The sequence below is a fragment of the Tinamus guttatus genome, unplaced genomic scaffold, assembly GCF_059628265.1.
Source record: "Tinamus guttatus ecotype Peru unplaced genomic scaffold, ASM5962826v1 Tinamus_guttatus_pri_ptg000522l, whole genome shotgun sequence".
NCBI lineage: Eukaryota > Metazoa > Chordata > Aves > Tinamiformes > Tinamidae > Tinamus > Tinamus guttatus.
The window spans coordinates 1,572,807-1,600,115 of record NW_028289056.1 but is presented as its reverse complement, the minus strand read 5'-3'; the positions used below and the strand labels follow the sequence as shown (position 1 = coordinate 1,600,115).

At 47.4% G+C, this 27,309-nt stretch overlaps 4 protein-coding genes and 1 non-coding gene across 5 annotated transcripts in view; 4 read left to right on the top strand and 1 right to left on the bottom strand.

The window, feature by feature from the left end:
• Window positions 1–2,605, top strand: part of TOGARAM1 (TOG array regulator of axonemal microtubules 1) — a 32,263-nt gene extending 29,658 nt beyond the window's left edge. The window contains exons 21-23 of the mRNA XM_088533795.1: window positions 208–427; window positions 986–1,072; window positions 2,341–2,605. Of these exons, the coding sequence (XP_088389921.1) occupies window positions 208–427; window positions 986–1,072; window positions 2,341–2,594 (561 nt within the window). The 3' untranslated portion in view covers window positions 2,595–2,605. The remainder of the gene's footprint in view (window positions 1–207; window positions 428–985; window positions 1,073–2,340) is intronic.
• A 611-nt stretch (window positions 2,606–3,216) lies between these two features.
• Window positions 3,217–20,782, top strand: PRPF39 (pre-mRNA processing factor 39). Its single transcript, XM_088533777.1, has 15 exons — window positions 3,217–3,264; window positions 6,759–6,855; window positions 6,985–7,245; window positions 8,436–8,561; window positions 9,201–9,319; window positions 10,029–10,196; window positions 10,532–10,703; window positions 11,266–11,373; window positions 13,426–13,590; window positions 13,909–14,035; window positions 14,129–14,397; window positions 14,989–15,173; window positions 16,544–16,618; window positions 18,056–18,173; window positions 20,494–20,782. The coding sequence occupies exons 2-15, from the start codon at window positions 6,796–6,798 to the stop codon at window positions 20,542–20,544; spliced, it is 2,004 nt and encodes a 667-aa protein (XP_088389903.1). The 5' UTR covers window positions 3,217–3,264; window positions 6,759–6,795; the 3' UTR covers window positions 20,545–20,782.
• LOC148592799 (small nucleolar RNA SNORD127) lies at window positions 14,470–14,555 on the top strand. The gene has a single exon (XR_015913889.1). It is a non-coding gene; the product is annotated as a small nucleolar RNA SNORD127 (small nucleolar RNA).
• A 1,164-nt stretch (window positions 20,783–21,946) lies between the features above and the next one.
• On the bottom strand, window positions 21,947–24,828 carry FKBP3 (FKBP prolyl isomerase 3). Its single transcript, XM_088533806.1, has 7 exons — window positions 24,724–24,828; window positions 24,419–24,520; window positions 24,244–24,348; window positions 24,023–24,158; window positions 23,508–23,575; window positions 23,007–23,104; window positions 21,947–22,097 (listed from the first exon to the last, which is right to left on the bottom strand). Exons 1-7 carry the CDS (start codon window positions 24,826–24,828, stop codon window positions 22,043–22,045), a joined length of 669 nt encoding a protein of 222 aa, XP_088389932.1. The 3' UTR covers window positions 21,947–22,042.
• A 1,088-nt stretch (window positions 24,829–25,916) lies between these two features.
• FANCM (FA complementation group M) overlaps window positions 25,917–27,309 on the top strand; it is a 63,017-nt gene continuing 61,624 nt past the window's right edge. Inside the window, 2 exon segments of the mRNA XM_088533794.1 lie at window positions 25,917–26,364; window positions 26,775–26,947. Coding sequence (XP_088389920.1) covers window positions 25,917–26,364; window positions 26,775–26,947 — 621 coding nt within the window.

Genomic DNA, 27,309 nt, shown 5'->3' with positions numbered 1-27,309 from the left:
ATTGGGTACGATTGAATTATACACAGAAGGCAAATATCAAATGTCGGTTTGCTTGGTAACAGAATAAAATCCCATTTTTTTTTGCATAGCTGAGCTGTCTCTTGAGAAGATGGACAATGAAAGAGTAAATATAGAGCAGGAAATTTAATATCTACTTCAACCATCAGTTTTTAATTCCAGTGAATGCTGTTTGGCTGTTGTTTTCAGATCTTTGATGCTTTCAAGTCTCGCTTGCATGATTCTAATAGTAAAGTGAATCAGGTGGCATTGGAGACGATGCACAAGATGATTCCATTGCTGAAAGACAACTTGTCGCCTGTGATCAACATGCTGATTCCTGCCATGGTAGACAATAACCTAAACTCCAAAAATCCAGGGATTTATGCAGCTGTTACAAATGTTATTCAGGCTTTATGTCAACACTTAGGTAATTTACTCACTATTATTTTTTCAAGAGTTAATTGCATTAGCTAAATTTTAACAGTAAAGATTTGGTCCTTAAAATGATTCCCATCCAGACACTGTATTGTGTAAGAATAGTTTATTCTCGGTTTCATAAAAAGACATGTCATCTTAATTTTGTAGTGTTTTGCCAATCCAATAAAAAATGTAGTTAGCTGGATTGATCATAGATGTGCAGGTGCTTTTGTTATGTTGTCATAGTGAGTGTTTCATTACTCAGAAGCTTGTCAAACTCCTGAGACTTCTAAGCAGATCAGAGAACTGGATTTTTGCTCATTTCTAAAAGCCATAGCTAATTCTCAACTATCTTGGCTTTGGAGCAGAATCTTAATATTTTCAGTAAATGAAAATATTCCATGCTGCCAGACTGTTGGAGAATTTCAGGGTCATTAAGAATATGCCTTTATGCTTTTATACCCTTAAAATACATTGCCTTGTTTCTTGGAGTTGCTATATAATAAATAAGGTTGTTATTTCCATTTTTTGATATTGTGATTTCTAATGTGTTTTTCTTTGAATTTAGACAACTATCTGCTTCTCCAGCCATTCTGCACAAAAGCCCAGTTTCTGAACGGAAAAGCAAAACAGGACATGACAGAAAAGCTCGCTGGTAAAGTTCCATTTTTCTTTTCATGTTTGTTTATTTGTATACGTCCTCATGATGCAAATTCACTGCAGGATCAGGGTTACAGGGCTGTTGCCCTGCAGATCTGCCCTTCAGTCCCAATAGTGACAAGCACTAATAATGCAGCAATGTCAAATTTCAGCTCCTCCCAGTGTAAATAGAAGCTGGTGTTGGCAAAACAAAAGATTTTGATATGGTCAGATATCCCCTGCAAGTTGCATAACTACCTGAAGTTTTGCTTGGCTTTACTACCGAAATGGAGAGACTGAGTCCGTTTTTGTAACGAGTTCCATTCTGTCGGTGTCTGACTGTTGTGCTGCACTGCGACTTGGCTTCTGACTCGCCTGCCTCTGCCTCCTGGGCAAACACAGGATTTTCCATGTGGGCAGTTGGGCTTGCTGAGGAGAGCCCTTGTCTTGCTTAATTCCCTTACTTGCTCCAGGTCATATTCCCTCTTTCTCCTTCATACCCCTGTCAGAAAGAAAAGAGTGGAATATGCCCCCCCCCCCCAAAAAAAAAAAGATTTCTTTTCAGGTTTCCCAGCAGGGAAGATGCCCTCTTCTCTCAGGATACCTCCTGTGAGCGCTGCGGTTTTGCCTCTGGGGCTCTTGATACTCCTTACTGGGGTTCAGCAGGCAAACTGAGCTGCACTCACCACAGAAACTGCAAGCTTCATTGTGGTGCTCTTCCTAAACGGGTACTCAAAGGGGTTTTTTAAAAGAAAGATAAAATTCAATAGAATTTGCATACATATTTTAATAGTGGAAATTATCAACATTAAATAAATTATGGTAGAATGTTGACTTCTCCTTTGATGTGAACAAGGTGTGAACAAGGGCAAGCATTATAGAGTTTATTTTGAGGGCAGGCGTTTGCATAATAGTGAGGAAATTAAACTGTGTGACTTAGGTGAACAGCACTGATCATCAGCTCTAAACAGTTCAGTTCTTTCTGGATTTTTTCATGGAATTTGCAGTAGACATCAGGAGACTATGTACATATGCGTTCTAGCAAAATGACAGGTATTTGCCTGCAAATACTTAATTCATGATTTTATTGTGCAAGTGGGGAAAATACTTCAGCTTGTATGTACTTATAATATACGGCTATTCTGTTCCTTGAACTCAAATAGGGACCGGATATTTTCGGGATAGATGGGGAGTCATAAGATGCCAGCTGCGCTTTGCTGCTTGGCCGCTTTGGCCCGGCTCCGGGTGTGGGTTTGGGTGCCTGACGCTGTCGCTGTCGCGCAGATCTGGTGACGGAGCTGTACCCGCGCAAGCCGCATGCCGTGGAGCAGAAGGTGCTCGTCGTCCTGTGGCACCTGCTGGGCAGCACGGCCGCCAGCGGCTCCCTGTGCGGCGCCGGCGGCAGCCTGCGCACGGCCACGGCCAAGCTGTCCCGGGCGCTGTTCGCGCAGATGGGCCCCAGCCTGCTCGCGCACGCCGCCGCGCAGCCGCCGCACATCAAGAGGAGCTTGGAGGAGTTCCTGGACATCATCACCTAGAGGGGCGGCCCGCGTGCGGCCCGAGCCGCGGGCACGAGCACGCACAGCGCCATGGACCCGGCTGCTGCATCGCTGCAGAGCCAGCGGACGTGCCCGGCGCGGAGGGAGAGCCGGCCCCGCGCGCCCAGCCTGGCCGTGGATGTGACATTCGTAATGAATTATACACACTCTTGTGGTTTTTTTTTTTTTTTAATCGCATAATCACGTTTTGACATGTTGCGACACCACGCCTTACGCCTGTTAAGTGGAAGAAAAATGCTGCAGAGGACGGCGAGGAGCGAAGATTTGGGGGAAAACGTTTATTTTGGTGTTTCGCTCCCGCTCGGCCGCTCGCAATAAAGGGATTTGTTTGTGTCACGCGCCCGCCGCCGCCTGCCTTTCCCGCCGGCCTGGGGGGGGGGCGGCGCGGCGAGGGCGGGGCCGCACGGCGTCGTGCGCAGGCGCGGAGCGGCGGGTGGGGGGCCGTGCGCATGCGCTATGCGGGGCCGCGCGCAGGCGCCGTGGGGCGCGCGGGTGTCGCGCGCAGGCGCGGGGCGTTGTGCGCAGGCACGGGGCGTTGCGCGCAGGCGCAGCGCAGGCGCGGGGCGTTGCGCGCAAGCGCGGCTAGCTCCTCACGGGCCCGGCGGCGGCAGCGCGCGCGGCGGGCGGATGGTGACGAGCCCGGCGGCAGGTCGGGCCGGGCGGCGGCGGCCGGAGGGAGGCCGGAGGCACCGCGGGCCGCGCGCAGGGGTCGCCGCGCTGGCGGCGCCGGCCGAGGCCCCTTGGCTGGCGGAGCGGGCCGCGCCGGGAGGCGGCCCGGGGAGGGGGAGGGGCCCGGCCGCGAGCGGCCCTGAGCGTGTCCGGTGCCCGCGTTTCTGCTGGCAAACGCCGCTACCGCGTGCGCAGGGGATCCCTGACGGGAGCGGGCCCCGGGCTGCTGCGGCGGCTGCGCGGCGCGCGCGGCGGGCGGTGTCCCCGCAGGGCGCGGAAACGCCGCGGTTAACGAAACCGGCCCCGCGGAGCTGCCGCCTCCCGGCCACGCGGGCGGCCTCGGGCCTGTGCCCCAGGCGCGGCAGGGTTTGCGGCCTGGCCCTCGGTGCTGGGAGAGCCTGGAGCGGGACGGGGGCGGTGTGAGACGCGCTTTTCTTTTTTCTTTTCTTTTCTTTTCTTTTCTTTTCTTTTCTTTTCTTTTCTTTTCTTTTGATTCTGAGAAAGTAAAAGGGTTTTTTTTTTTTTTTTCTTATCTGGATAGCATCTTTTGAATTCTGCGCAAAAGGTGAACATCTGGCATATCTCAGAATATTTTTTAGGGAATGAATTACCACATAAGTTTAGCTGCTTTAGCTGTCTCTAAGGTTTAAGACTCTGCATATCAGGGCTTCTCTTTTGCATAATCCACTTCTGCCTTGATTTTTTTTTAATAAGAATCACATAGATTATCTGTGAAGGGTAATAATGATTTTTAGTGGTGCAGATCTGTACCCTCTACTGGCAAAGCTATAGTCTTACTATTTTGATATTTAATTTTTAACTTACAAAGGATGTTTATTAATGAAATCAACACCGAAGACACGTCCCCAAAATTCCTTAACAAAACTGACTTTTAATACTTCTAAAATTATGATTATTATTAGAATAACCTAAGATGTGAGGAAGAACTGATCATTGATGAGAGGAAGTGCTCACCTTGCACAGCATTCTCTTTTCCCTAAGAAAAGTACCAAAAGTACCAAAGTAGTACAAAAAAGTACAAAAAAAGTACAAAAAGTACCAAAGCAGTAAAGTACCCTGTGCAGTCAGATCATGTTTGTATGACTAAAATAGTGTCAGCCATTTGTCAGCAGATGAGCTGTTACTTTACATGCTTAAGAAGTGTTTACCTTGTGAAGAGGAAAGAAATTGTATTAATGAGATTGCCAGGCAATGTAAAAAGATGTGGGTTCAAAATGTAGACTTTTCAAAATAGATAACTGCCAAGCAGAACTTTTACAGCATGTGTTGGCCATGCAGAGCTTTTTACACTCTTCCAGGGTTATTTGACTTGAGCTGTTACAAAAATATGAGCTGTTGTCTCATGCTTCAAATCCTCTGAAGCTAGAGTATAGGAATGGTATTCTTTAGAAGGTGAAAGACATTTCTGTCTAGATTCTTCCCCTCATTTTCTTTGAAGCTATCATTTCTATGTACTTGTTAAAGTAAAAGCAAGACGTTCTGTTCTCAGACTTTTGGTTGGAATAAATTACAGGAGTTGGGGGAGATTTGGGGAGGGGACCTGATGTTACTGTTTTGTCTTGCTTTGTTAAAGTTAAAAACTACTTGCTTTCTTTTCCAAGGAAAACCTAGGAGTAACAGGAGAGGCGGGTGCTTCTGTGCATTTGAGGATAAGAGTCTTATATAAGCAACCCAACTGGATTTTTTTCTAAAGTATAGTTACAGTTAAGTTACTATATTTTAGATATACTTTATTATAAACCTAATTATTACATTAATGTAGTAAGATGTCTACTGTAGTATGGTGCTACAGCTATGACACAGGTGCGCTCCAAGCTTAGATTGTGGTATAAAGCTGTGGGGCTCTAAGCAGTACGCAAAATATTCTGCATAGTTTGACGTTCCCAGTCTGCAAGCCCGCCAGTGCTGGCGAGACCTGCTCCAGGCAGCTTTGACGTGAGCGGTGGGGCCTGGGTGTGAAGCCACCCTTGTGTGCCAGCCTGCTGCTGCAGTGAATCTACAGCGCCCCTGAAAGACTGGAATTTGAACAAAGAGAAGAGTTATCCAAGCTGGAGAAAACTCAGAAGTGATTTTTGAATATTATTTGATAGTTCTTTCAAGAGTCACGGCTGTGTTACACTTGCAAGCTGGCATTAGAGAGAGAAAACCCCGGTTGCTTGTGCAGTGTGTACACTGTAATACCTAAAAACACTAGTGATGGAAAAAGAACCCTGTTGTTTGCAACAATCAGAGTGATAATTTCAGTTCTCTGGTTTTATTCATGAGACTAAATAATCTACAAGAATGCTTTTAAGAGGTTTGGTGAAATTTTGTATGGATAGCATTGCAGGTGGAAGAGGGACTGATAGACGTTATATTAGACTGTAGCTTGAATTTGGAGGTTCAGCGTTGCATCCATACACGAAGGCTTCAGGCGTTGGAGGCCAAGATGCGCTGGGGCTCAGCACTTTTTGGCAACCAAACTGTGCCAGACTCGGATTTATGGAGGCTGGGAGAGCTGGGCAGCTGCTTTTGGCAGGAAGATCAAAATGAAGAGTGGGAGGAAGATGGAGTCTGTCCTGAGGGGCAGGAGGAAGCATCTGTCTTATTTTGTGTGGAAGCAGGTGACTACATGTAAGACTATACCTAAACTTTTGTTTTGGGGCCCCGTGATGCTGACTGGATTGTGTTGACATAGTTGATAGCGACTGATAATACTGCTGAGAGGAATGCTTTTCTTTGTAAAGTTATTGTTTAAGCTGTTTCAGTTAGGTATTGAGGATGTGTTGTAGCATATGGGTCCACTTTTATACCTTGGTGGCTGTTAATTATTTAGAATTTTCACAATGATATGTGTGTGTTAAAGTTTATGGATGCTATGAACACGGCTGTAATGGTGAAGGAGACTCGTGAGTTAAGCAGATCTAATTGCTGGAAGTTTGTGATGAAATAAATAGATGCATGAGGCTTTCGGGAGTTTCTTGTGCGTTGAAAGTAGGGAACCAAACTGTGCTCAAAGGTTAACCTTGTTTGTTTAACCTAATCCTGGAATAATCTGTTTAGTCTCATCTCTTTGGTGAAGTGTTTGGCTCTTCAGATAAAACCTGTATTTTTCTGAAAGTTTAAGGCTTTTCTGAACTTTTTACAATCTTAAAATAATACAAAGATGAATATGGATTCATTTGCCGTTAATGCAGCAATATTGGATGCACCTGATAATCTAGAGCTGTTTGCTTGTAGATGGACGCATCTGCCCCCTGCACACATCAGAGACAATGGGCAGCTTTTTGTTTTAAGTGATGTTTGTGTAGGAATAGGAGCTTCCTCCTCCCCATTTAGGCAGGAGTATTTATAATACTTTAAGGCCTTTTTCTCTCAGTACTGTGGTTGAGCTAGCATCTCTGCTGGCTCATAATTTTAAAACTTGGGGCTGAGTTCTTGAATATTGAATCTTTTTTTCCTTTTCCCCTCCAGCAGGATATAGTACTGCAAACCAGCTTTAACCTCAGCTATGCAGAACTCAGATAGTACAGAGGAGGAGAAGACTGTGACTAACGACACTGCAAGCAATGCAGACAGCACAAACAACGCAGGCAACGCAAACAACGCGGCCAGTACGGACAGTGCAGGCAACGCAGACAACACAAAGAGTGCAGACAGTGCAGGAAACACAGGCAGTGCAAACAGTACACACGATGCAGACAGTGCAGGAAACGCCGCGGAGACCACAGCAGACGAGCAGAATATGGACTTCACTACAGAAATTATGAGTGTGACAGAGATGGAGCAATCACCTGATAGTTCCGTTGACTTGAATGAAGAGAACGCACAGGAGGGTGAAATTGAAACAGATTTCGAGTCTTGCTTCCCTCCAGATTATGACAAGTTCTGGAAAGTAGTAGAGGACAATCCCCAGGATTTCACAGGATGGGTATATCTGCTACAGTATGTAGAGCAAGAGGTTAGTATATACCTCCTTTTACCATCAGCCTTCTAGACATAAACAGTTCAAACTAAAGTCATGGATATTTCAGTAATGAGTCTCCAAGTTTAGATCTGGTGTTCATAGATACAGTTTTCAGACAGGAGCACTTAACAGTGCTTAATGGACAGCACACATCAGCAGAGATCACAAAATAAACACAGTATTTAAGACAAAGTTAAAACTATTTGTTTTAAAAGCGTTAATCCTGGAGAGCTTTTGTCTCTTACAAACTGGAACAATTTTTTTTGTAAAAATAAACCTTTGCCACTGGGCTTTGTACTTCGATTATAACCCCTCTTGAAAAAAAAAAACAGTTAATACTTGCCTGTTAGTGGTGATGTGTTGCACTTCAAGTTTTTGGGTAGTAAATAATCAGCAATAACACAAATGTAGAAATCTCACTGGCTTTTAAAAAGGTAGTTATTTTTGCAAATTAAGAATGTTTGTGTTTTTCCATGACCTACGTAAAATTACACAGATGCTGATATTTACTGCTGTTACCGAAACTCTGAACTGACCACTGGATTCATTTAAATGGTTTTAAAGAAATGTTGAAGGTGGGGTATGATGGCCTGCAAGTTGGAGGCTGGGAGTTCAGCCAGCTAGTTCAGCTTCTCAAGATACTTATTTGTACTTGGGCATGATCAAAGTTAAACAGAACTTGTTAGGTGTGTTTGATGTTGGTTTATCGTTTTAGCTTTTGAATAAGAGTAGGCTTGGTCTGCACCACTTGCCATTTGTTAGTTTCATTTGCATGAAAGCAAAGAGAAGTCAGTGGCTTTTCACAGGAGATGTAGCTAAGCTGTGCAACTCCTTGCTGCAGAATATGTCAGTACAGAAGTTTATGTGGATTCTCAAAAAACAACAGGAGAAATTAATGGGGGAAAAAAAAACAAAAAAGTGGAAGGCTGTAATTAAAATACTCTATCTGGACAAATTCCTGAGCAGCAAATTTTCCGTCTAGGAAAGTGTTCTGAGGAAGCTTTGCTGTGATTTTTGTCCCACTCTTATTCTTCCTGTAGTCCTGTTTGTTGTTCTTTGGGGCAGTTTACTGGGAAAGATGGTTTGATTGCACGTTGTTCTCTGAGAAGAAAGCTGTCTCTAGTTTTGTTTTTTAAACTGCTCGTTGAAATGCTTCATTACTTTTTATTGTTTATTTCCCACAGAACCATATACCAGCTGCCAGGAAAGCATTTGACAAGTTTTTCACTCATTATCCATATTGCTATGGATACTGGAAAAAGTATGCAGATCTTGAAAAGCGACATGACAACTTTAAACAATCTGATGAGGTATGTAGGTAGCTGGATGTAGCTACTGCCATTGGTCCTGTTAGCCAAATAATGACTAACCGACTGCAAGTCATTTGGCTGCCAGACCCTACCGTATATGGTCAGATTTATAGGGATTTTGTTTGCACTTGTCACTTCTGTGGCATTTGTAGCTAATGTTTTCTCTCTTTGTTGGCAGGTGCGTTAAACCTCTACAGTTTGTCAAGCTTTGCAGTGCAAGCCTCTGTATTACACTGCAGCTTAACAAGTAGGGCAGGGCTTTTCTGTCACTTACATTTATTACTCATTTCAAAACAATATAGTTGGTTTGCTGGTCACAATTGCTACATCTTATTGCATTTTTGGTCAGACGCTGTCAATGATGCTCTAATGGGTCTGTGCCCTATGGTCTGTACCCCAAAGCCTGCCCACACAACCTGGTCAGAATGCAGGGACCGCTGCGCTTTGAAGATCAAGACTCTGCACGTGGAGATCAGAACATTGCCATGTTCTATCCAACCTCCACCCAAATGGTAATGGTAGATTATTTAAACAAAATTCCAGTAATTAGTATTTCTAAGGTTCACCGGATAACACAGTGTTGCCTCTCTATTAGGACACCATTAAGTACTTGAAGTACAGTTTATGTTCTCTTCATAGGTTTATCGCAGAGGGCTTCAGGCAATTCCTCTTAGTGTTGATCTTTGGATACACTATATAAACTTCTTAAAAGAAACCTTGGACTCTGAAGATCCTGAAACTGCCCCTGCTCTAAGAGGGTAAGTTGAAAGCAAACTAAGTGATACAGGAAACACATAAAACTATATAGAATTTGAGTCAGATGAATAGCTATAAGCTAAAGGACAGTCTGATAGCAGCCTGCAGTCACTTCAAGAGCTTTTACAGGGTCAGTAGGGGTAGATGGCATAATGTATATAAGGATTCCAAATTGTGGATTGGGAGGTTGAGACTAAACATCAGGACGTACTTGGGTAAGCTCTAGGATGGTAAGCACTGGAACAGCTTACTCGGAGAAGTCTAGGAATTGCCTTTCTTGGAGGTTTTTTAAGGTACGACTGGAGCACGTCTGACCTAACGCGTTGCTGGTGGTGGTCCTGCTTTGTGTAAGGGGTTGGACTGAAGTTTAACCCAAAACTCTAGTTGAACTAAATCAAAGCAGCTTGTAGCTGTGTGCTGGTGCTATTTTTTTTTTCTGATAAGCAACTAAAGCAGTTGTTTGAAAGCTTTTCATAGTAATTTTTCAGCTTTAAGGGTTCTGTCTTTTGGTAGCATCTTGTATTTCTGCATGTGTCTTTTTGTGTTATCTTTACTCACTTTGTGATAGTTCTGGGCAGGAGGGAACAGCGAAAAGTTAAACTTCAGAAGTTTTGCTCTAGGTCTTTAGAAAATAATTCGAGGAATTTAAATAATGAATTTAAGCGTGCTGCCTCATTGAAGAAGCAACTGTGAAATTACTTCCCCTTTCAGAACCTTTGAACATGCAGTCTTAGCAGCTGGGACAGATTTCCGTTCCGACAGACTGTGGGAAATGTATATAAACTGGGAAGATGAGCAGGGGAACCTAAAACAAGTGACATCCATATATGATCGTATCCTTGGAATTCCAACACAGCTCTACAGTCATCACTTCCAGAGGTAAAGAGGAAGCATTTAATTTTATTATTTTTAAGCATACTTCAGTCTGTTTATCCAGAATGTAGAAATGAACACTCAGAATAGTAACTTGAAATGTCTGCTGAAGTGATCTGTCCGCCCCACTGTTCATCACTCTTGAATTTCTTGTTGAAATGTGCAGGTTATGAGGATCTGACAAACAGAATTGCATTTTGTGCTTATGTTGTCCGAAGTTGCATCTTCGATATCGCTCTAGACTAATACAAAACTCCACTAGGATTTGTTACAGTGTTCTGATTATCCAGACTATTTACTAAAATATAAACTAACATTTATTTGTTTCTAACTCTTCCTAGGTTTAAAGAACACGTACAGAACAACGTACCCCGAGACTTTCTGTCTTCTGAGCAGTTTGTTCAGCTTCGCAAAGAGCTGGCGTCTGCGAATGGGCACGGTGGAGGAGACGGAGCCGTGGCGCCCGCCGGTGACGTGCCCTCTGGGACTGAAGACATAACCGACCCTGCTAAGGTGCGGGCGTTCCCTGGCGCTTCAAAGACCTTAATTGCAGAAAGTGTAGTATATTTGTAGATGTTTCTGTAGCTCTTACATATCAGTGATTGCTCTTTGGCTCATGCAATTACTGCTTGTGCGTACAGAACATCCCTTTGCAGCATTTCATAGATATCAAAGAAATGGAGTTCAAATATGAAAACTTTTGGAATGTATATTAACCATTCTAGACTAACAGATTAACAGCTGTGGTCTAAAAAATCTCATCATTGGTAGTGGTATGTGTAGATTCATAACTGAAAATATACACGTGCTGGAACCAAGCTTGACTTGGATCCAGATTCACCTTGAATCTAATCAGCTTTAAGACATTTTCACTGAGAAAAGCTAGTCAGTGGTATTGCACTAAGAGCAAAGGCACCATCAGGGCACTATCTCTCACTCCTTGGTGTTCTGGATAGCATCCAACATCTCTGCTATCTTTGCTTTTTTAAATATATTCATACTGCTGTCATCATACAGTGTATTTAAAAGCTGATAAATTACCTATATTACATTTTCTTTAAAAATTGTCTTTTAGCTAATCACTGAAATTGAAAACATGAGGCACAGAATCATTGAGACTCATCAAGAGATGTTCAATCACAACGAACACGAAGTCAGCAAAAGGTGGACATTTGAAGAAGGGGTAAGTTTGTTATTTTAATGCAAGGCAGCATGCATTGGAGTATTGAATGGAACTGTCTTGAACTGCGAATTCTGAGTTAAACAGAATTAAACAGCTTAACAGTTAAAGCTTTCCAGTCTCATGGGGCTTTGAACAAGGATCTAGTTCTACGCTTCTGCCCTTTTCGTTGCAGAAAGGTGAGTTCTCTCATCTGAGGATTTAAAAGTCTTTAAGCAGTAGTTAGATTCAGGATGATGCAAAAATACATTTGTTAAGCAACTTTTAAATATATATGCTTAAAGGATGGTATACGACCATGCTGCTTCATGTGTCTGGGGTATTACTGATTCGGTAATGAGAGGAAGGCAATGCTGATCCACAAGGTAAGCCTGCCCTTAACGAGGAATACAGAGAGATTCATATGCATGTGTATATTGTTGCATTAGACTCTTGCATCCAAAATCAGTTCGTACTTGCTTTTTTCCAGTTTTCCATAAGCAGCACACTCCTATATGTATAAACTGATATATTATTTCATCAAGAGAAAAAACATTTTTCTGTGTAAAGTTAAACTCAATTACTGTTGAAACAGTAACTTGATTTTTGAAAAGTTCTCAACTGAAGCCTAAATGCAGTACGGGAGGTCAGAACTTTGTTATGTTTCTGGTTGCGCTTTGCTAGAGTAGGACTGGTGCCTTGTAAGCCAAAGTAACTCAAAAACTTAGTACGTGGCCAGCATTAGTACCATAGACTAGTATGCAGTTTAACTCAAAAGTGACCTTTTCTTGATATGTAACAGTCTGAAGAGCTGTTACGAGTTCTGCACTTAACAGGGGCACTCATGCACTGGATGGCTAGCCCAGAGGGAAGTAAAGCATACAAAGTATGAATGATGGGGTCAGATATGCTGATGTGTAGTGCAGAATGGTTGTGTGAGTAAAGTTATTAAGGCAACCCTTCAGCTTAAGCTTGTTTAGTGGGGTAGTGATAGAACTGTGGACATGTAGCAGAAAATGCATCAGAAACAGGGTATCCAGTATTGCTATTCACCAGAAACAGCACCTGCTCTGCCAAGAGAGTTATGGCTGCTCAGTAGATGCCAATATGTTGGATATCTAAGGAGAATGGAGTATAAAGTTAAAAAGCTGTCTTTATATTGCACTAAAAGTAAGTAGATATGTGGCAGATGCCAGACATAAGTAGTGGTGGCCATTGAGACCTGCTTTAGTTCTACTTTAACAGCAACAGGTTACCTGTGAAATTACCAAAATGGAGGGGGGAAAAGTGCATTCCGTAACAGAATTCACTGAGGAGCATGAAGGGGATGGTGGGTTTTCAATTTCAAGCAGCCATGAATCATTGCCTTTTACCCCATAGTTATTATATGTTCTTTTGATGCTTATACTGATGTTTCTGACATGGGATTGCAGTACAACAACAACAAAATCAGATAAATTAGAGGAAAAAGCAGCAAGAGAGCCGTGGAGGAATGCTTTACTGCATTTAGTTCAGAGCAGATTTTACAATATTCTTTTCTGATCTCTGTCCCTTCCAACTCCTTTCGTCATCAGCATTGAACATGCAACCTTGCCAACTATTGAATAATCAACTTAATGTAAACATTTATGATGAAGTTCAATTAAATGCTCTGTCTTTCCTTCCCATCATTCTCAACACAATTTTAAACTTAATTTGGAGGATGTGTGTTAGTACAACAGTAAGTACTTTAGTTGGCTGTATATATGTATGTGGACAATATTGACTGTTGTTTACAATTTCTTTGTTGTCATGTTGCAACTGCAGATTTGCAAGGGAAAAACTGTTTGCTTGAATTATTAAGTTTTGTAAATACTTTTACTCAAGAAACTAGCTTAAAATGTAATTGGCAGTAACATTTCCAGAGCAATATTTGGATGACTCAGTTTGGCTTGTTTGAATAGATAATCAAGTGTTTTTCTAAAGTACAGTCTGAAAAATGGTGTTCCTTGCGTGGTGTGTGGTTAATTTTAGTTATTTAATTCAGTTTGGTTTTACGCTTACTAGTCATGTATTGCCATACTGTGACTCTTGCAGATAAAGAGGCCTTACTTCCATGTAAAACCTCTGGAGAAAGCTCAGCTGAAAAACTGGAGAGAATACTTAGAATTTGAGATAGAAAATGGAACTCATGAACGAGTTGTGGTCCTCTTTGAAAGATGTGTTATTTCATGTGCCCTCTATGAGGACTTCTGGATTAAGGTAAGGGAGGTAGTTTACCAATGACCTCGTAGTGATTGTATACATTGATCTAGTGACTAACCTTTTGTACTCTTGTTGAATGTTGTTCATATATAACTATATCTGTTGCATTAGGAGATGGTCTGCTTGCAACCAGATTTGACTGCTGCATATGCCAACTTCGTTGCCTCTCTACGTCCTTCCTTACAGAAACTAGTCTAGTGGTTCAATAAAGGTGCTGAATGGGTTTAAACAAAAGAATTTTATCATTCAGTCGTGTATTAAGGACCAAAGATAAGCTGTAAAATTATATAATCTCTGCTCTGTTTTCAACTATAGTATGCCAAATACATGGAGAATCATAGTATTGAAGGAGTGAGGCATGTCTACAGCAGGGCTTGCACGATACATCTTCCTAAGAAACCAATGGTTCACATGCTGTGGGCTGCCTTTGAGGAACAGCAGGGTAAGAGCAAAGAGGTTTTCTCCTGGGAGGGCTTCTGCTTTAAATTCACTGTTGGATGTGTCATGTTTTACAGCATCTTCACTGGTATTTTAGGCAACATCAATGAGGCCAGAAGAATCTTGAAAGCATTTGAAGAGTCTATTCTAGGACTAGCAATGGTTCGCTTGCGAAGAGTAAGCTTAGAACGCAGACATGGGAACATGGAAGAAGCTGAACATCTCCTCCAGGATGCTATTAGGAGCGCCAGATCGATTAGCGAGGCGTCGTTTTATGCCATCAAATTAGCTCGACATCTCTTCAAAGTACAGAAAAATCTTCCAAAAGCGAGAGAAGTGCTGTCAGAAGCCATCGAACATGACCCTGTACGTGCTTCCTTACTGCTGTATAAAAGCAGACTAGTATTGCTCCTTTATCTGAATTGTGTTCTGAAATAATGGCAACAATGATGACAGATGTTCCATCTGCATGTAATGTTTCATTACTACATGGAGACACTAGTCCCTCTAAACTGATGTTGCCATGCTTGCAGCTCGCGAGCGTGCGAGTTTACAGCTCCTAGATCTTTTCTCATCAGAGGCACAGGATGCTTCCTACTCAATTTTTTCCCTTCTAGAAACTCAAACATCATAGGAGTGCTTACATTTCAAGGCAAACAAAATGACAGGATAAGCAATACTCTTGAATCATTTTGTATAACCAGAGGAAATATTTGTCTCTCCAGTCCTTACTACTTAGATTTTTTTAATGTAAGATTGCTTTGCATTTATTTATGAAACAAATAGGGTCAGAAATGACCAATACAACAAGATCCTTGGGTTCTCTTCTGTAGCATATATTTATGATGCAGAAGTTCTGGTGTGTAGTTTTATTTAGTGTTAAATACGTAACATGGCAGATGTACTACTTGCAATATAAGTAGTCTTTTGTTTTGTTTTGTTTTCCTTCCCCTTCAGGAAAATACGAAACTTTATCTCAACTTGCTTGAGATGGAGTACAATGGAGATCTCAAGCAAAATGAAGAAAACATCTTGAGCTGTTTTGATAAAGCTGTCCATGGCGCCTTGTCCATAAAAATGCGAATTACGTTTTCTCAGCGAAAAGTAGAATTTCTTGAAGATTTTGGATCTGATGTTAACCAGTAAGTTTTGATATGTGTGATGATCATATTACTGTCAACAAAAGACGTGCTTATAAAAGTGAGTGGGGAGAGGCTGAACGATTTTGTTGTTGTTCTGTAAATTCTGAATTGACAGATGCTAGAACCACATTCCGCATTTTTAAAAAAAGGAAGGTTTTTTTTTCAGAAAATGAATCGCTTTTTCTCTGAAATACTTAACACTATAGATCAAAATTGTTTCTCTTGCTAAGTTTTATAAAAGGGTAAAAAAAAAGGGGTACTTCTCAGAGAGGAAGTGTTTTGTGTTACAGATAAAATTTTATTCTTAAATAACGTCAGAGCTGCTGTTTGAGTTCTCAAACTCCCACTGACTTTCTTAATGTTTCTAAGCATAAGAAAAAAAAAAAAAAACACTTTTGTGCATGGAGATCCCATACTAGACGTGCAACTTCTTAATTAAACACCAGACATGCTTATCTTTTCCCTTATAGTTCCATGCTGTAAAATATGCACTTGTTTTCTATTTGCAATTTACAGCTGATTTTCTTGGAAGAGCTAACCATGAGTTAGTTTTGTATTTTTAGGAAGAGCTGTCCGTAATTTCTGCTTACCCTTAAAGTATCGGCTTGCACGCCAGTCAGGCATGTAAGTCGGGGATCATAAGCAGACCAAACAAAGTGGGGTTTTTAAGTTCCCCAAAAGTCTAGATGATAGAATCAACTAACTGTGCATTTAGAAAAAGTGAATATTGTGCTTACTAGAAGAAGAATTGAGGTTTCATTTGATATTTTGTAAACTGCAAGATGCAACATTCAAAAATGCAAATACTATTAATGTGAATAATAATATAGCTCTTTCGTGCTGCGTTGAATTTTATTGTGATGCTCGAGGACAGGCTGTAGGTAGCACTTTGGAATTGTTTTAATTTTGTATAATGCTCCTTTCTGGTGTGTGAATGACTGTGTGTTCTAAACATTAGCACTGCTGTGGGCAGTATCAGCAGCTAGGCTGCCTGATACAGCCCTGTTGGGAGTAGCAGCTGTATCCTAATTCTGATGAAACTTCTTCATAAAGTCACGCTATGAAACAACTGCCTTAGGAACGCCAGAAGTTCAGCAAGTTGGGGATTTCTGAGCGAACACTTCTAATAAAATTCATCTTTACGCAGTGCTGAATTTCCCTTCAAATTAATAGTGGACTTCAGCTTTCACATGTTTATGGTGGATCAGTCTGACTTTGCAATTTTAATTTTGGTTATAATTGAGTTTGATTTAAAATGTTTTTATATATTTGCCATGTGAAAGACACAATTTTTAAATGGTTGCTCAGATGTTTAAGTTGTTTGCATGGCAATTGTGAGAAAAAAATGTAATTTATTTTGTTTCCTTTAGGCTTTTGGATGCCTATGATGAACATCAAGCTCTTCTACAGGAGCAGGATTCTTTGAAAAGGAAAGCAGAGAATGGGTAGGAATTTTTTTTTACCTGAAAATTTAAGCTAACACAGTGGGTTAGGAACATGGATTAGTGGGAACATGTATTATACTGGACTGGATCTGATACAGAGGGTTAGGGAAATGCTTTAAAAATAGTTCAGAGAATGATCATGAGAGAATGTTTTTTAGGACCTATGAAAGGGAGAGGGGATGGGTACAGTAAGTAACAGTTTTCTTATAGTACTTGAATTTCATCAGTTCTTGAAATTATTGTAGTTTATATTCCCTAAATGTGAAAACAAGAATCATTAAACACTTCTTGATTACAGTGATCCTGAAGTTTTTTTTGTATCTGCCTTAAAGTACTTGAGCGAGTTAAGTGCTGTTATCAAACCTGTAAAAAGGAATAGCTGTTTGACCTCCCATCAGTTACAATTCTGTAAGCTGGGTGTGTCTATTTCAGCCGTAGGAGTAACTGCATCTTTAAGTTTTGAGCTTTTTGTTTCTTTGTTTAATGCATGCCAGGTTGTTGAGGGTGTTTAAAATGAGGAACCAGAATCATTCCTATACGGATCATTTATGGTTTAGCATAGACTAGCAGAACATGGAGGGGGACGGAGGTGAAATAGAAACGAGGACTTTCAAATGTAGAGTTTTAGTTCATACAAAGAAACGGTCAATGTAGGATTGGTGGGGAGGACCTAGGTGCTCTAGGTGACCCTGCGTGTGCAGGCGGGTTGGACCAGAAGACCTCTAGAGGTCCCTTCCAACCTTAAGCATTCTATGATTGTTTTAAGTTCCCCCGAATTCAGCAGGTAAGACTGCAGCGGGCACAACGCCAGCACCGCTGCAGCTTGGGCAGAGCGCAGAGCCGTGCAGCAGGCCTGTGCAGCAGCTGGGTGTGCAGCTGGTTACACCTGAACAACAAAGGGCTCGTAGGAAATAGCTTCTGAAAGCTTCACATGGGCAAACTGATTTTCTTCAGTCTCCTGGTAGTGATTATTTAGGCAACTTTTGTTCTGTCTGATGCCTGAACAGACACGGCTTTGGACGGTCCTTGACCCTTCGCGTTTCTAGTTAGCACTGCAAGAACAGCAGCATGTTTGTTTATTTTGTTTTTTAATAATTTAAAAGTGCACTCCAGGTAGGAGTGTAGAACTGGCTTAAATAACTGGAACCAGACCTCTAAATTTTGTATCATAGAAACACTAAATAATATTGCTAAAAATAACCATCTCTGAAACAGACTTGTGTTGATAATCTAGATTAAAGCACCATAACAATTTATAAATGAAACCATTGTTTTGAAGCACCAAATCTTGTCTTTCTCTAAATCTATTTTCCTGTTTGGAAAGGTCACCAATTTTGAAAATACTGCCGATCTTTGTTAATGTAAGTGTACGCTTACTCAGCAGTAAGTGTAACAAAGACAAGCATTGTATTACAAGCATTGTATTAATTTTTTCAGAGCGGAGGAGCCAGATGAAAAAAAGATGCACCCGGATGACCCGGCGTTGGCAGCGCAGATGATGGATGGCGACATGCAGGTCAACCAGGCCGCCTACAACTACAACGCCTGGTACCAGGTCGGTGTCGCTGCTCGCGTCCTCCGGAACCGGTGTGCTCAATGTCCACACGCTGTTTTCTCAGTGTCTGTCCTCTGTCTTTGGCCAGGTGTTAGCTGGCAAGCAAGGCTTGCAGGGAATCTCAGCTCCTCTTTTTGTTGCTTTTTCCTTGTCCTCTTATGTAAATTTATAAAATCTCTCTATAGTGTGGAGAATGATTGAGAGATTGTTGTGGCTGGCCCTTCCCCTGATGTAAAAGGAAGCATAGCAGCAGTTAAGGGCATTGCTGGCTAAGGGCAGTAGACCTGTTATGTGCTGGCTTTTTGCCCAGGAAAGTCACCTTGGGAAACCAATTTACTAAGGGTTCTTAGTTGTTTCTTTGGATTTCTTTTTTTCCTGTCACATCAGCATCGTACATGGTGCATGCAAGGTCAGCCTGTGAAATAGCTTCTCCATTTGGGCTCTTGGGGGCAGTTTCATTTTGTCCTCTGTAGGGGCATAAAGGCTGAATCAGTAACACAGGAGTTTCCTTTAGTGATACAGGAGGTTTCCTCCTCCCTTGAGTTAACAGGCTCTGCTTGCTTCTAGGACAGTCTCCTTTGGTGGTCTGAGCTTCACCGTCTGTCCTTTCTGCAGGCAGTTAGTGCTGTTCAGGGTGGCACTGCTGGTTCCCCCCCGGCTGGATGAGTCTTGTGCCATGTCCTTGAGCTCCCTCCGTGCTGGCTGAGGGCTGCAGTGCTACCCGAGAGGCTGCAGTTCAGCCTGGAAGGCGTGGGGGGCCTGATCTCACCAGGCAAACGCCACACGGTGTCACTCGTCAGCGCTGTGGCCCTGTTTGAGGTGTCTGGACCACAGAGGAGGTCATTCTGCAGCGGGGCAGAGAGGTGTCTTGCCCAGCGTGGGGAGCTGCACTCAGTAGTAGGCCAGGAAAAATGCCAGGAACCTTCCAAACCCAGCGGCATGGGAGCCACAAAATTGCGCTGCTTATAAAGACCTCGGTGCTGTGGTTGAACTGCCGGCTGCAGCGTGCGGTGCCTTCCATCGCAGTGTGCTTCAGAAGGGCAGGCCCCATGGAAGCCCTGAGGGATGGGGACACTTGCTCATGTGCCCCCCGAGACCATGGTGCCACTAGAGAGACGGGGAGGCTGCAGGGGGTGGCAGTGCCCCCTGCCCAGCCTGGGTGGCCGTCACTGCCCCCTCGTGCCCCGCGCTGGCTCAGAGCAGCGGGCTCGGAGGGGGTAGCGTCGCGGCGCTGCGGGACGTCCCCGAGGCGGCTGCGCAGGGAGCTCGTGCCGCGAGTCTCCCACGGGCGCCGTGCTCAGAGCTCACGGCCTTCCCATCACTGCTCCTGTGCGAGCTGCAGGTGAGCTACCAAGGGAGGAATGTGAGGACCCGCATTGAACCCTGGCAAACCCCGTGTTTGGAGACTCCACACGCGTGTTTTGTGAAGCGACTGAAAACAGTATGGGCAAGAACACCTGTCATCTGGAAAACCTCACCGTTGACTTGTGGCCAAATTGGGCGACAATCTTACTTCAGTAATAGAAGTGATTTTCAGAGGATCTTGGTGTTTCAGGGCTCCTGGTGCTCTCCAGGTTTTGAATTACGGAGGAACACTCTGGTGTTCTGCCCTGGGGCTCACATTAAGGTAGAGGATGCAGGAAAAGGTACCCAGATGGGCTGTTGTGGGTGTCCAGCGGAGATGGTGACACTGGCCCAGAGCCAGGCGGGCTGCAGTGCTTAGATCAGTTAAAATCTGAACCAGGCAGAGTGATGGGCGCTGCTTTGGCATGACAGGACAAGAGGGATGTGGAGCTGCTGGAGAGAGTCCAGTGCAGGGCTACAAGGATGATCAGGGGCCTGGAACATCTGCCCTATGAGGAGAGGCTGAGGGAGCTGGGCCTGTTCAGCCTGGAGAAGAGAAGGCTGAGAGGGGACCTGAGCAGTGTCTATAAGTACCTCAAGGGAGGCAGTGAGGAGGATGGGGCGGCCTCTTTTCACTGGTGGCCACCGACAGAACTAGAGGAAACGGCTGGAAACTGAAACACCAAAAGTTCCCCAGGAACTTAAGGAAAAATTTCTTCCCAGTGAGGGTGCCAGAGCCCTGGAACAGGCTGCCCAGAGAGGTTGTGGAGTCTCCTTCTCTGGAGATCTTCAAACCCGCTTGGACGCAGCCCTGTGCCACGTGCTCTAGGTGACCCTGCGTGTGCAGGGGGTTGGACTAGGTGACCTCGAGAGGTCCCTGCCAACCTTGAGCATGCTGTGATTCTATGACAGTTATCACCTCTCCTTCCTCACAGGGCTTCTCACTTACCTTCTCTTGCATCTCTTTTTTTTCTAGTACAACTACCAGAACGCATGGAATTACGGACAGTATTATCCTCCTCCTTGATCAGAGGAATGAGTGGAGTTCACTGTGCCGTTTCAACAAAGATGGAGTAAAAAATATATTTTTCTAAATTAGGGATGTGAAAGAACTGTTGTAATACCAATTTGGTCTTTTGCATGTGAAATGAGCTGATGTTCACAGGGTATGTGTGAAGCAGGATTCATGTGTTGGTAACTGATAAATGGTATCTCTGTACACTGCTGGTTTACCATAAATGCATTTCTTTATTTCCCTGCACTAACTTATGGAGATATTATTTGAAGGTTTTTTTTGTTGTTGTTGTTTTTTTTTTTTTTTGCTGTTTCATGATGATTCTGTAGACTTAAAAAAAAAAAATCAGTAACTCTGTAGCCTTTTCCCAGCGTTTCTGAGCGCGGCCTCGCCGCAGCTGCAGGCTCCTGAGCGAGGCCGTCCTGCCGCCTGCTCTGCTCTGCACCAAAAACTCATAACCCGCTTCTATCATGAGATTTGTTTTTCTTTTCCCATGCCCCAGTGAGCAAAGCCCAGACCACTGTTTATATTGTCATGATTTGAATTGTTCAGATGAAGAAGGCAGCCTTTGTGAGCTGTGATATGTATTTTCTATTTTATGTGGGGGTCAGAGATTAAAATGCAGTGCAAAATGATGTTGCATTCTTTTTTAAAAAAGCACAAACTGTGTTTGGGATGGATTTTGTAACTAGAGTTTTTCATGTACACAGTGTGAGCAGACTTTTTCATTTTGATCAGAGTGATCATTCTCATTTTCGTAATAAAAGCAAGGAATTCGGTAGTTCTTTGAGCCTTCTTGGATTTTCTCATTCAAGCTAAGGATCAGAGTGGAGCCTCAGTTGATCAGGTGCTGTTTGAACTCTCTGCTGTTCAGCCCCGCTCCTGCGGGACACGGTGCCTGTCCCTGCTGCCACCGGCCTTCCAGGGAGAAGGGCAGGTGAGGGGGGCTGGTCTTTGGGTTGCACGATATTTAACGTGTAAATGGCCATTTTTTTCCTCCTTCACTTCTGCCTCTTGCCCCCTTCTAATACTCCATATCCAGCTAAAGTTGTTGGGGTACCATTGTGGTAAAATGCAGTAGCTGCACAAGCTAAACGAAAAATGAATGACCAAAGCCTTGAGCTAAGTATTGAAGTAAAGAGTTTGGGTTTTGTTTTGCTTTTTGGGTTTGTTTTCTTTTTACTGCACACACTCAGGCCTAGCAGGGCTACTAAAACCACTCCTGGAAGTTCAAATGGGTCTCTTTCCACTTGAAGAGGTTCCTGGAAACTTAGGCGACTTATTCCCCCCGCCCCATGAGCTTCCCCACAAAAAGAAGTCAAAGCCTTTGCACGTATAAACGATGTTTCTTTAGTGGGATCTTACTGTACAGCAGTTGAGGGAAAAAAAAACTTGATTTCAATAAAGGCCACAGTTGTAACTATATCCTGGAGTTACAAGAGCAGAACTGCAGTTGTTGGAAGCTTTCTTGCTCAAAATGGATTCCCAGCAGCAGAGAAAATGCTTCATTTCACTCAATATCCACCAATTCCACTTCAAAGAACAGTTTGGCATTTGGTGGTATCCTGTTTGCCCAAGTTAATGGAAGCTTATAAAGAACATGATTAGGTCACTTTATAAATCAAGTTAAATGCCTGAGCACCTGCTGCTTCTCAAGTGTCAGTTTTCCATTTCGCTGCCCCCCTGTGACATCCCCTATTTAGCCTGTACCAACAGCTGCTGTCCGACACGCACGGGCGTAAGAGACATTGAGTACCCGGGCTGAGGAAAAGCCTTTTATCTCCAGGCACCCTTCTCCCTGGTCTAGCCTTCTTAGGAGGAACAGCCGAGTTTGAATTAACTACTTAACAGCTGGCTCCTTTTGCTCCTTAAGAGCAGTGTCCTTTTGGACACTGGCACTGGGCTTTGTCTGGGAAATCAGAATGTCCTATTTGCACATAAATACTAAGTGGCATTGATTTTCCTTTTTAGACAACTATTCAGCATGGAATATAAGAGCAGGAGAGAAATTCACTTTCTGTCCTCCTGGAACCATCAGGAAGGGTGGGCATGGATACAGAGGACAGCATGGAGTGCTGCAGGGATCGCGCGATCCCATCCCGTTCCAGCTGTGCTCGCAGCCCGTTCCCGCTCCTCCGTCCAGCGGCAGCAGGAGCGGTTTCTCCCTGCTAACTGCTTCCATTTGTGCAGCGGGAACGAGCAGTGCGAGGCTGCCAGGCGGCAGCGAGCGGGCAGCCCTCGCTGCAGAGCGATCCCGTTCTCCAGCACCGCGGTGACCCGGAGCGCCGCGCGGCCGCTGCGGCCGTCCCTCGGGCAAGGTCACTGCAGTCACTGCAAGGGCAAGGTCACTGCAGTCTGCTGCCGTCCTCGGCGCTGAAAGGGAGCGCGTCCCCGCGTCCCCCCACCCTGCACCGCACGAACAGCGTTCCCAGGGCACCCAATGCGCCAGGGAGTACTCCACGGAGAAAGGATACTTAGCGTCGGGCTGCCCTTTCTTGCCATAAGCCCATTCCGGTTCAATTTCCAGCTGAGCCTTCTCTCCTTTACTCATTGTCAGGAGAGCTTCATCCCACTAGAAAACAAAGCAAGAATCCCAGTGCGGTGACAGACGTGAATTCACAGGCTTTGCCCCCGTCCCTGTAACTGCCTGTGCGAGGGTGCAGTTCTCCTCGGCGGGGACGCCCACCCAAGAGCACACACTGCGAGGGGTGATCATACACTGTTTACACGTGGCAATATTCACCCCTGCCTCACATTCCCTCTTCCCAAGTTAGTCTTGACTGTACAGAGAGAAAGGACACGGAAGACAATGAACACAACCATGAAAATATCACGTCTTGCTGATGCAAAAGCTTCAAGCTGCCTTCTCACCCCCAGAACAAACAAGAAGAGCAGCTCAAACTTTGCATCCCAGTGATAAACTGCAGACTGACAAACCCCCTGTGTCCTGAGGGAGGCGTCCAGGCCTTACTTACACCTCTGATAACTTTTCCTACGCCAACTTTGAAACTTAAAGGCTTGGCTGCTTTCTTCTTCTTTGAACCTGAAAGACAGTTTCACATTCATTCATTCTAGCGCCACTCCAGCACATACTGTACTTCCATCTAGAATCACTACTATGCTCATGCTTTACATACGCACCTGTTTTTACAGTACTTGCATTTATAGCACTCTAACAGATTTCCTAGTGGTTCCTATTATTTGTTCTTTCACACAGAGTAGCAGCTCATTGGATGAACATTGAGCGCTCCCCTGGAGAAGCGGCTGCAGGACCTTCAGCACCGAGCAGGAACCACCCCGCTCCCCAGGGAGCCTCCGGGCTGACCGGACGGCGCAGCCCGGCAAGGCGCAGGCCCGGCTGGGCAGGTCGCTTTACCCGGCCGGTCCCACGTAACGCCCCGTGGACGAGCTGCGCGCAAGGCCGCTGCCCGCGGCTCCGGGGGAGCTGTGCAGGGCAGTGGCAGCCCCGCGCCGTGCTCGGCGCCCTTACTCGTCTGCACGTTGGTGTCGAACACCGTGCCGTCCTGCAGCCTGCCCGTGTACCAGCAGTGAACGGTGTCCCCCTTCCTGGGGAAGTTGGTCTTGTCGCCCTTCTTCAGGACGGACTTGCTGTACTTGGGCGGGCCCTGCGGGCGGCAGCGACAACCGAGTGGCGACCGGCTCCCGGGCGGCGCTCGCCGAGGGCACCGCGAGCGGGCGCGGGGCTCCTACCTCCTCGGGGGCCTCCTCGGCCTTGGCCGCCTTCTCCTTGGCCTCCTCCGCCCGCGGCTGCGGCTTCTGGGCCGCGCGCTCGGCGTCCTCGGAGCCCCTGAAGCGCTGCGGAGGCGGCGGGGTGAGCGCGGCCCTCCCGCGCCGCCCGCCCCGCACCGCGCGCCCCGCGCGGCACCTGCGTGTGGAAGAGCTGCGTGTAGGCCGCGATGAGCTGCTCCTTGCTCGCCGTCTTGGCCACGTTCTTCACCTGCCCCAGCAGCCTGTGCTCCGCCAGGAACTGCGGGACACGCGCGTGAGCCGCGGCCCGGCCCGACACGCGCGGGAGCCGCGGCCCGGCCCGACACGCGCGGGAGCCCCGGCCCGGCCCGACACGCGCGGGAGCCCCGGCCCGGCCCGACACGCGCGGGAGCCCCCCGGCCCGGCCCGGCCCCCCGGTGCTGCCGCTGCCCGGCCCCCCGCCCCGCGCGGCCCGGCGCGCACCGCGTGCGCCGCGTGCTCCTGCAGGAACACGATGATGTCCTTCTTGGGCAGCGCCTCGCTGCGCAGCTCCGCGGCGTCCCACGGCTGCGCCGGCGCCGCCGCCATCTCCCCGCGCCCGCCCCGCTGCCGCGCGCGCCTCCCGCCGTGCCCCGCGGTACCGGACTGCAGCTCCCGTCGTGCCCCGCGGTACCGGACTGCGGTTCCCGTCGTGCCCCGCGGTACCGGACTGCACGTCCCGCCGTGCCCCGCGGTACCGGACTGCAGCTCCCGTCGTGCCCCGCGGTACCGGACTGCAGCTCCCGCCGTGCCCCGCGGTACCGGGACTGCGGTTCCCGCCGTGCCCCGCGGTACCGGGACTGCAGCTCCCGCCGTGCTCCGCGGTACCGGACTGCACCTCCCGCCGTGCCCCGCGGTACCGGACTGCAGCTCCCGTCGTGCCCCGCGGTACCGGACTGCAGCTCCCGCCGTGCCCCGCGGTACCGGGACTGCGGTTCCCGCCGTGCCCCGCGGTACCGGGACTGCAGCTCCCGCCGTGCTCCGCGGTACCGGACTGCACCTCCCGTCGTGCCCCGCGGTACCGGGATGCAGCTCCCGCCGTGCCCCGCGGTACCGGACTGCAGCTCCCGCCGTGCCCCGCGGTACCGGACTGCGGTTCCCGCCGTGCCCCGCGGTACCGGGACTGCAGCTCCCGCCGTGCCCCGCGGTACCGGACTGCACCTCCCGTCGTGCCCCGCGGTACCGGACCGCAGCTCCCGCCGCGCCCCGCGGTACCGGGACTGCGGTTCCCGCCGTGCCCCGCGGTACCGGACTGCAGCTCCCGCCGTGCCCCGCGGTACCGGACCGCATCTCCCGCCGTGCCCCGCGGTACCGGGACTGCGGTTCCCGCCGTGCCCCGCGGTACCGGACTGCAGCTCCCGCCGCGCTCCGCGGTACCGGGACTGCGGTTCCCGCCGTGCCCCGCGGTACCGGACTGCAGCTCCCGCCGCGCTCCGCGGTACCGGACTGCAGCTCCCGCCGCGCTCCGCGGTACCGGGACTGCAGCTCCCGCCGTGCCCCGCGGTACCGGACCGCAGCTCCCGCCGTGCCCGCACGCGCGGGGCGTTCGAGCGGCCGCGCGGGGGCGGCTGCGGCGCGGCCATGAGGGGCGGGTGGCGCCGCCCGTTGCCCGCGGCCGCCGGGCGCCCCGCGGCGCCATGAGAGGCGGCGGGCGGCAGCGCTCGCTGCCCCAGGCCTGGTGGGCGCCGCGCGGCGGGCACGAGGCGGACGATGAGGAGCTGCTGGCGGCGGCCGAGGCGGCCGAGGCCCCCGGCCCGGCGCCCGCCGCCGGTGCCGCCCCCGGTGCGGCCGCGGGCGGTTTCTGCGCGGCCGCCGGGGCGCTCTGGATCTACCCCACCAACTACCCGGTGCGCGGCTACCAGCTGCGCATGGCGGGCGCGGCGCTGCTGGCCAACACGCTCGTGTGCCTGCCCACGGGGCTGGGCAAGACCTTCGTGGCCGCCGTGGTCATGTACAACTTCTACCGCTGGTTCCCCTCGGGCAAGGTGCTCTTCCTGGCGCCCACCAAGCCGCTCGTGGCGCAGCAGATGGAGGCCTGCGCCCGCCTCATGGGCATCCCGCCGCGCCACATGGCCGAGATGACGGGTACGGCCCCGGCTCCGCTGCCCCTCGTTGGCTCTGGTGCCCCGCGGCCTCCGCAGGCCCCGGGTGCCGCTCGCTGCGCTGCGGCCGCCCCTGTAGCCGCGTCCTGAACGCGAGCCCTCGCGGGAGGTGCTCAGCGCGGCGCCGTGCCCGGGGAGGACAGGGCGACGTCCTGATGTTCCTAGCTCTGCATTTACTAGTCTGTTACAAAACAGATCTTGCTGTTCGTTGCAGTCAATCCCCCCCCCCAAAAAAAATGATAACGGCATTAGTTATTAATAGACTATTACAATAGTCTCATGTACAAACGCTGCCCAGCCAGCCCTGTGTGGGTCCCTCCTAGCTCCTTTCCTTTTTTTACCTGCTTTGCTCGTTCTTGAGCACATTGCTAATGCTGCCTGTCGTGTTTGCAGGGGGAACCCAGGTCCTCAATCGGAAGGAACTCTGGGCTGCCAAGAGAGTCTTCTTCCTCACGCCGCAGGTCATGGTGAACGACCTCTCCCGGGGAACCTGTCCTGCTGTGGACATCAAGTGTTTGGTCGTGGACGAAGCCCACAAAGCCCTGGGCAATCACGCCTACTGCCAGGTGACGCCGCGGGACGCGCGCCGGCCGCGGCGCGGGGTGGCAGGGCAGGCCGAAGGGCGCTGCAGCTGTAGAGACCTTGCGCTTTGGCTCCTTAGCTTTGGAGTGCACGTTCTTCATCCTGAGTGAAATGAATCCCAAATTTCCCTTTAACGCAAACCTTTGTCTCGACTGGGACATAGGGTGTTACAGTGTCTTGGCTTAACCTCCTCCTGACAGCGTGTGCCTCAAGAAAAAGCCACTGTTTTGTGTATTAAAGAAAGTGATTGAACGTCTGTGGTTTATAGATGGTTGCTTACTACATCTTTAAATGCCAGTATGTGTTATTTAGTGCTTGCCTAACTCAGCTTGCTTGCTAAATTAAA

Excerpts from the sequence above, each read along its gene's own strand:
- PRPF39 (XM_088533777.1), top strand. The coding sequence starts at position 6,796 with ATGCAGAACTCAGATAGTACAGAGGAGGAGAAGACTGTGACTAACGAC. Across the intron at positions 6,856-6,984 it reads CTAACGACACTGCAAGCAAT|GACAGTGCAGGAAACGCCGC; the intron begins GCAGACAGCACA and ends ACACACGATGCA. Across the intron at positions 8,562-9,200 it reads ACTTTAAACAATCTGATGAG|GTTTATCGCAGAGGGCTTCA; the intron begins GTATGTAGGTAG and ends TTCTCTTCATAG.
- FKBP3 (XM_088533806.1), bottom strand. The coding sequence starts at position 24,828 with ATGGCGGCGGCGCCGGCGCAGCCGTGGGACGCCGCGGAGCTGCGCAGC. Across the intron at positions 24,159-24,243 it reads CCGAGGAGGCCCCCGAGGAG|GGCCCGCCCAAGTACAGCAA; the intron begins GTAGGAGCCCCG and ends TGCCGCCCGCAG. Across the intron at positions 23,105-23,507 it reads TAGGAAAAGTTATCAGAGGT|TGGGATGAAGCTCTCCTGAC; the intron begins GTAAGTAAGGCC and ends TTTGTTTTCTAG.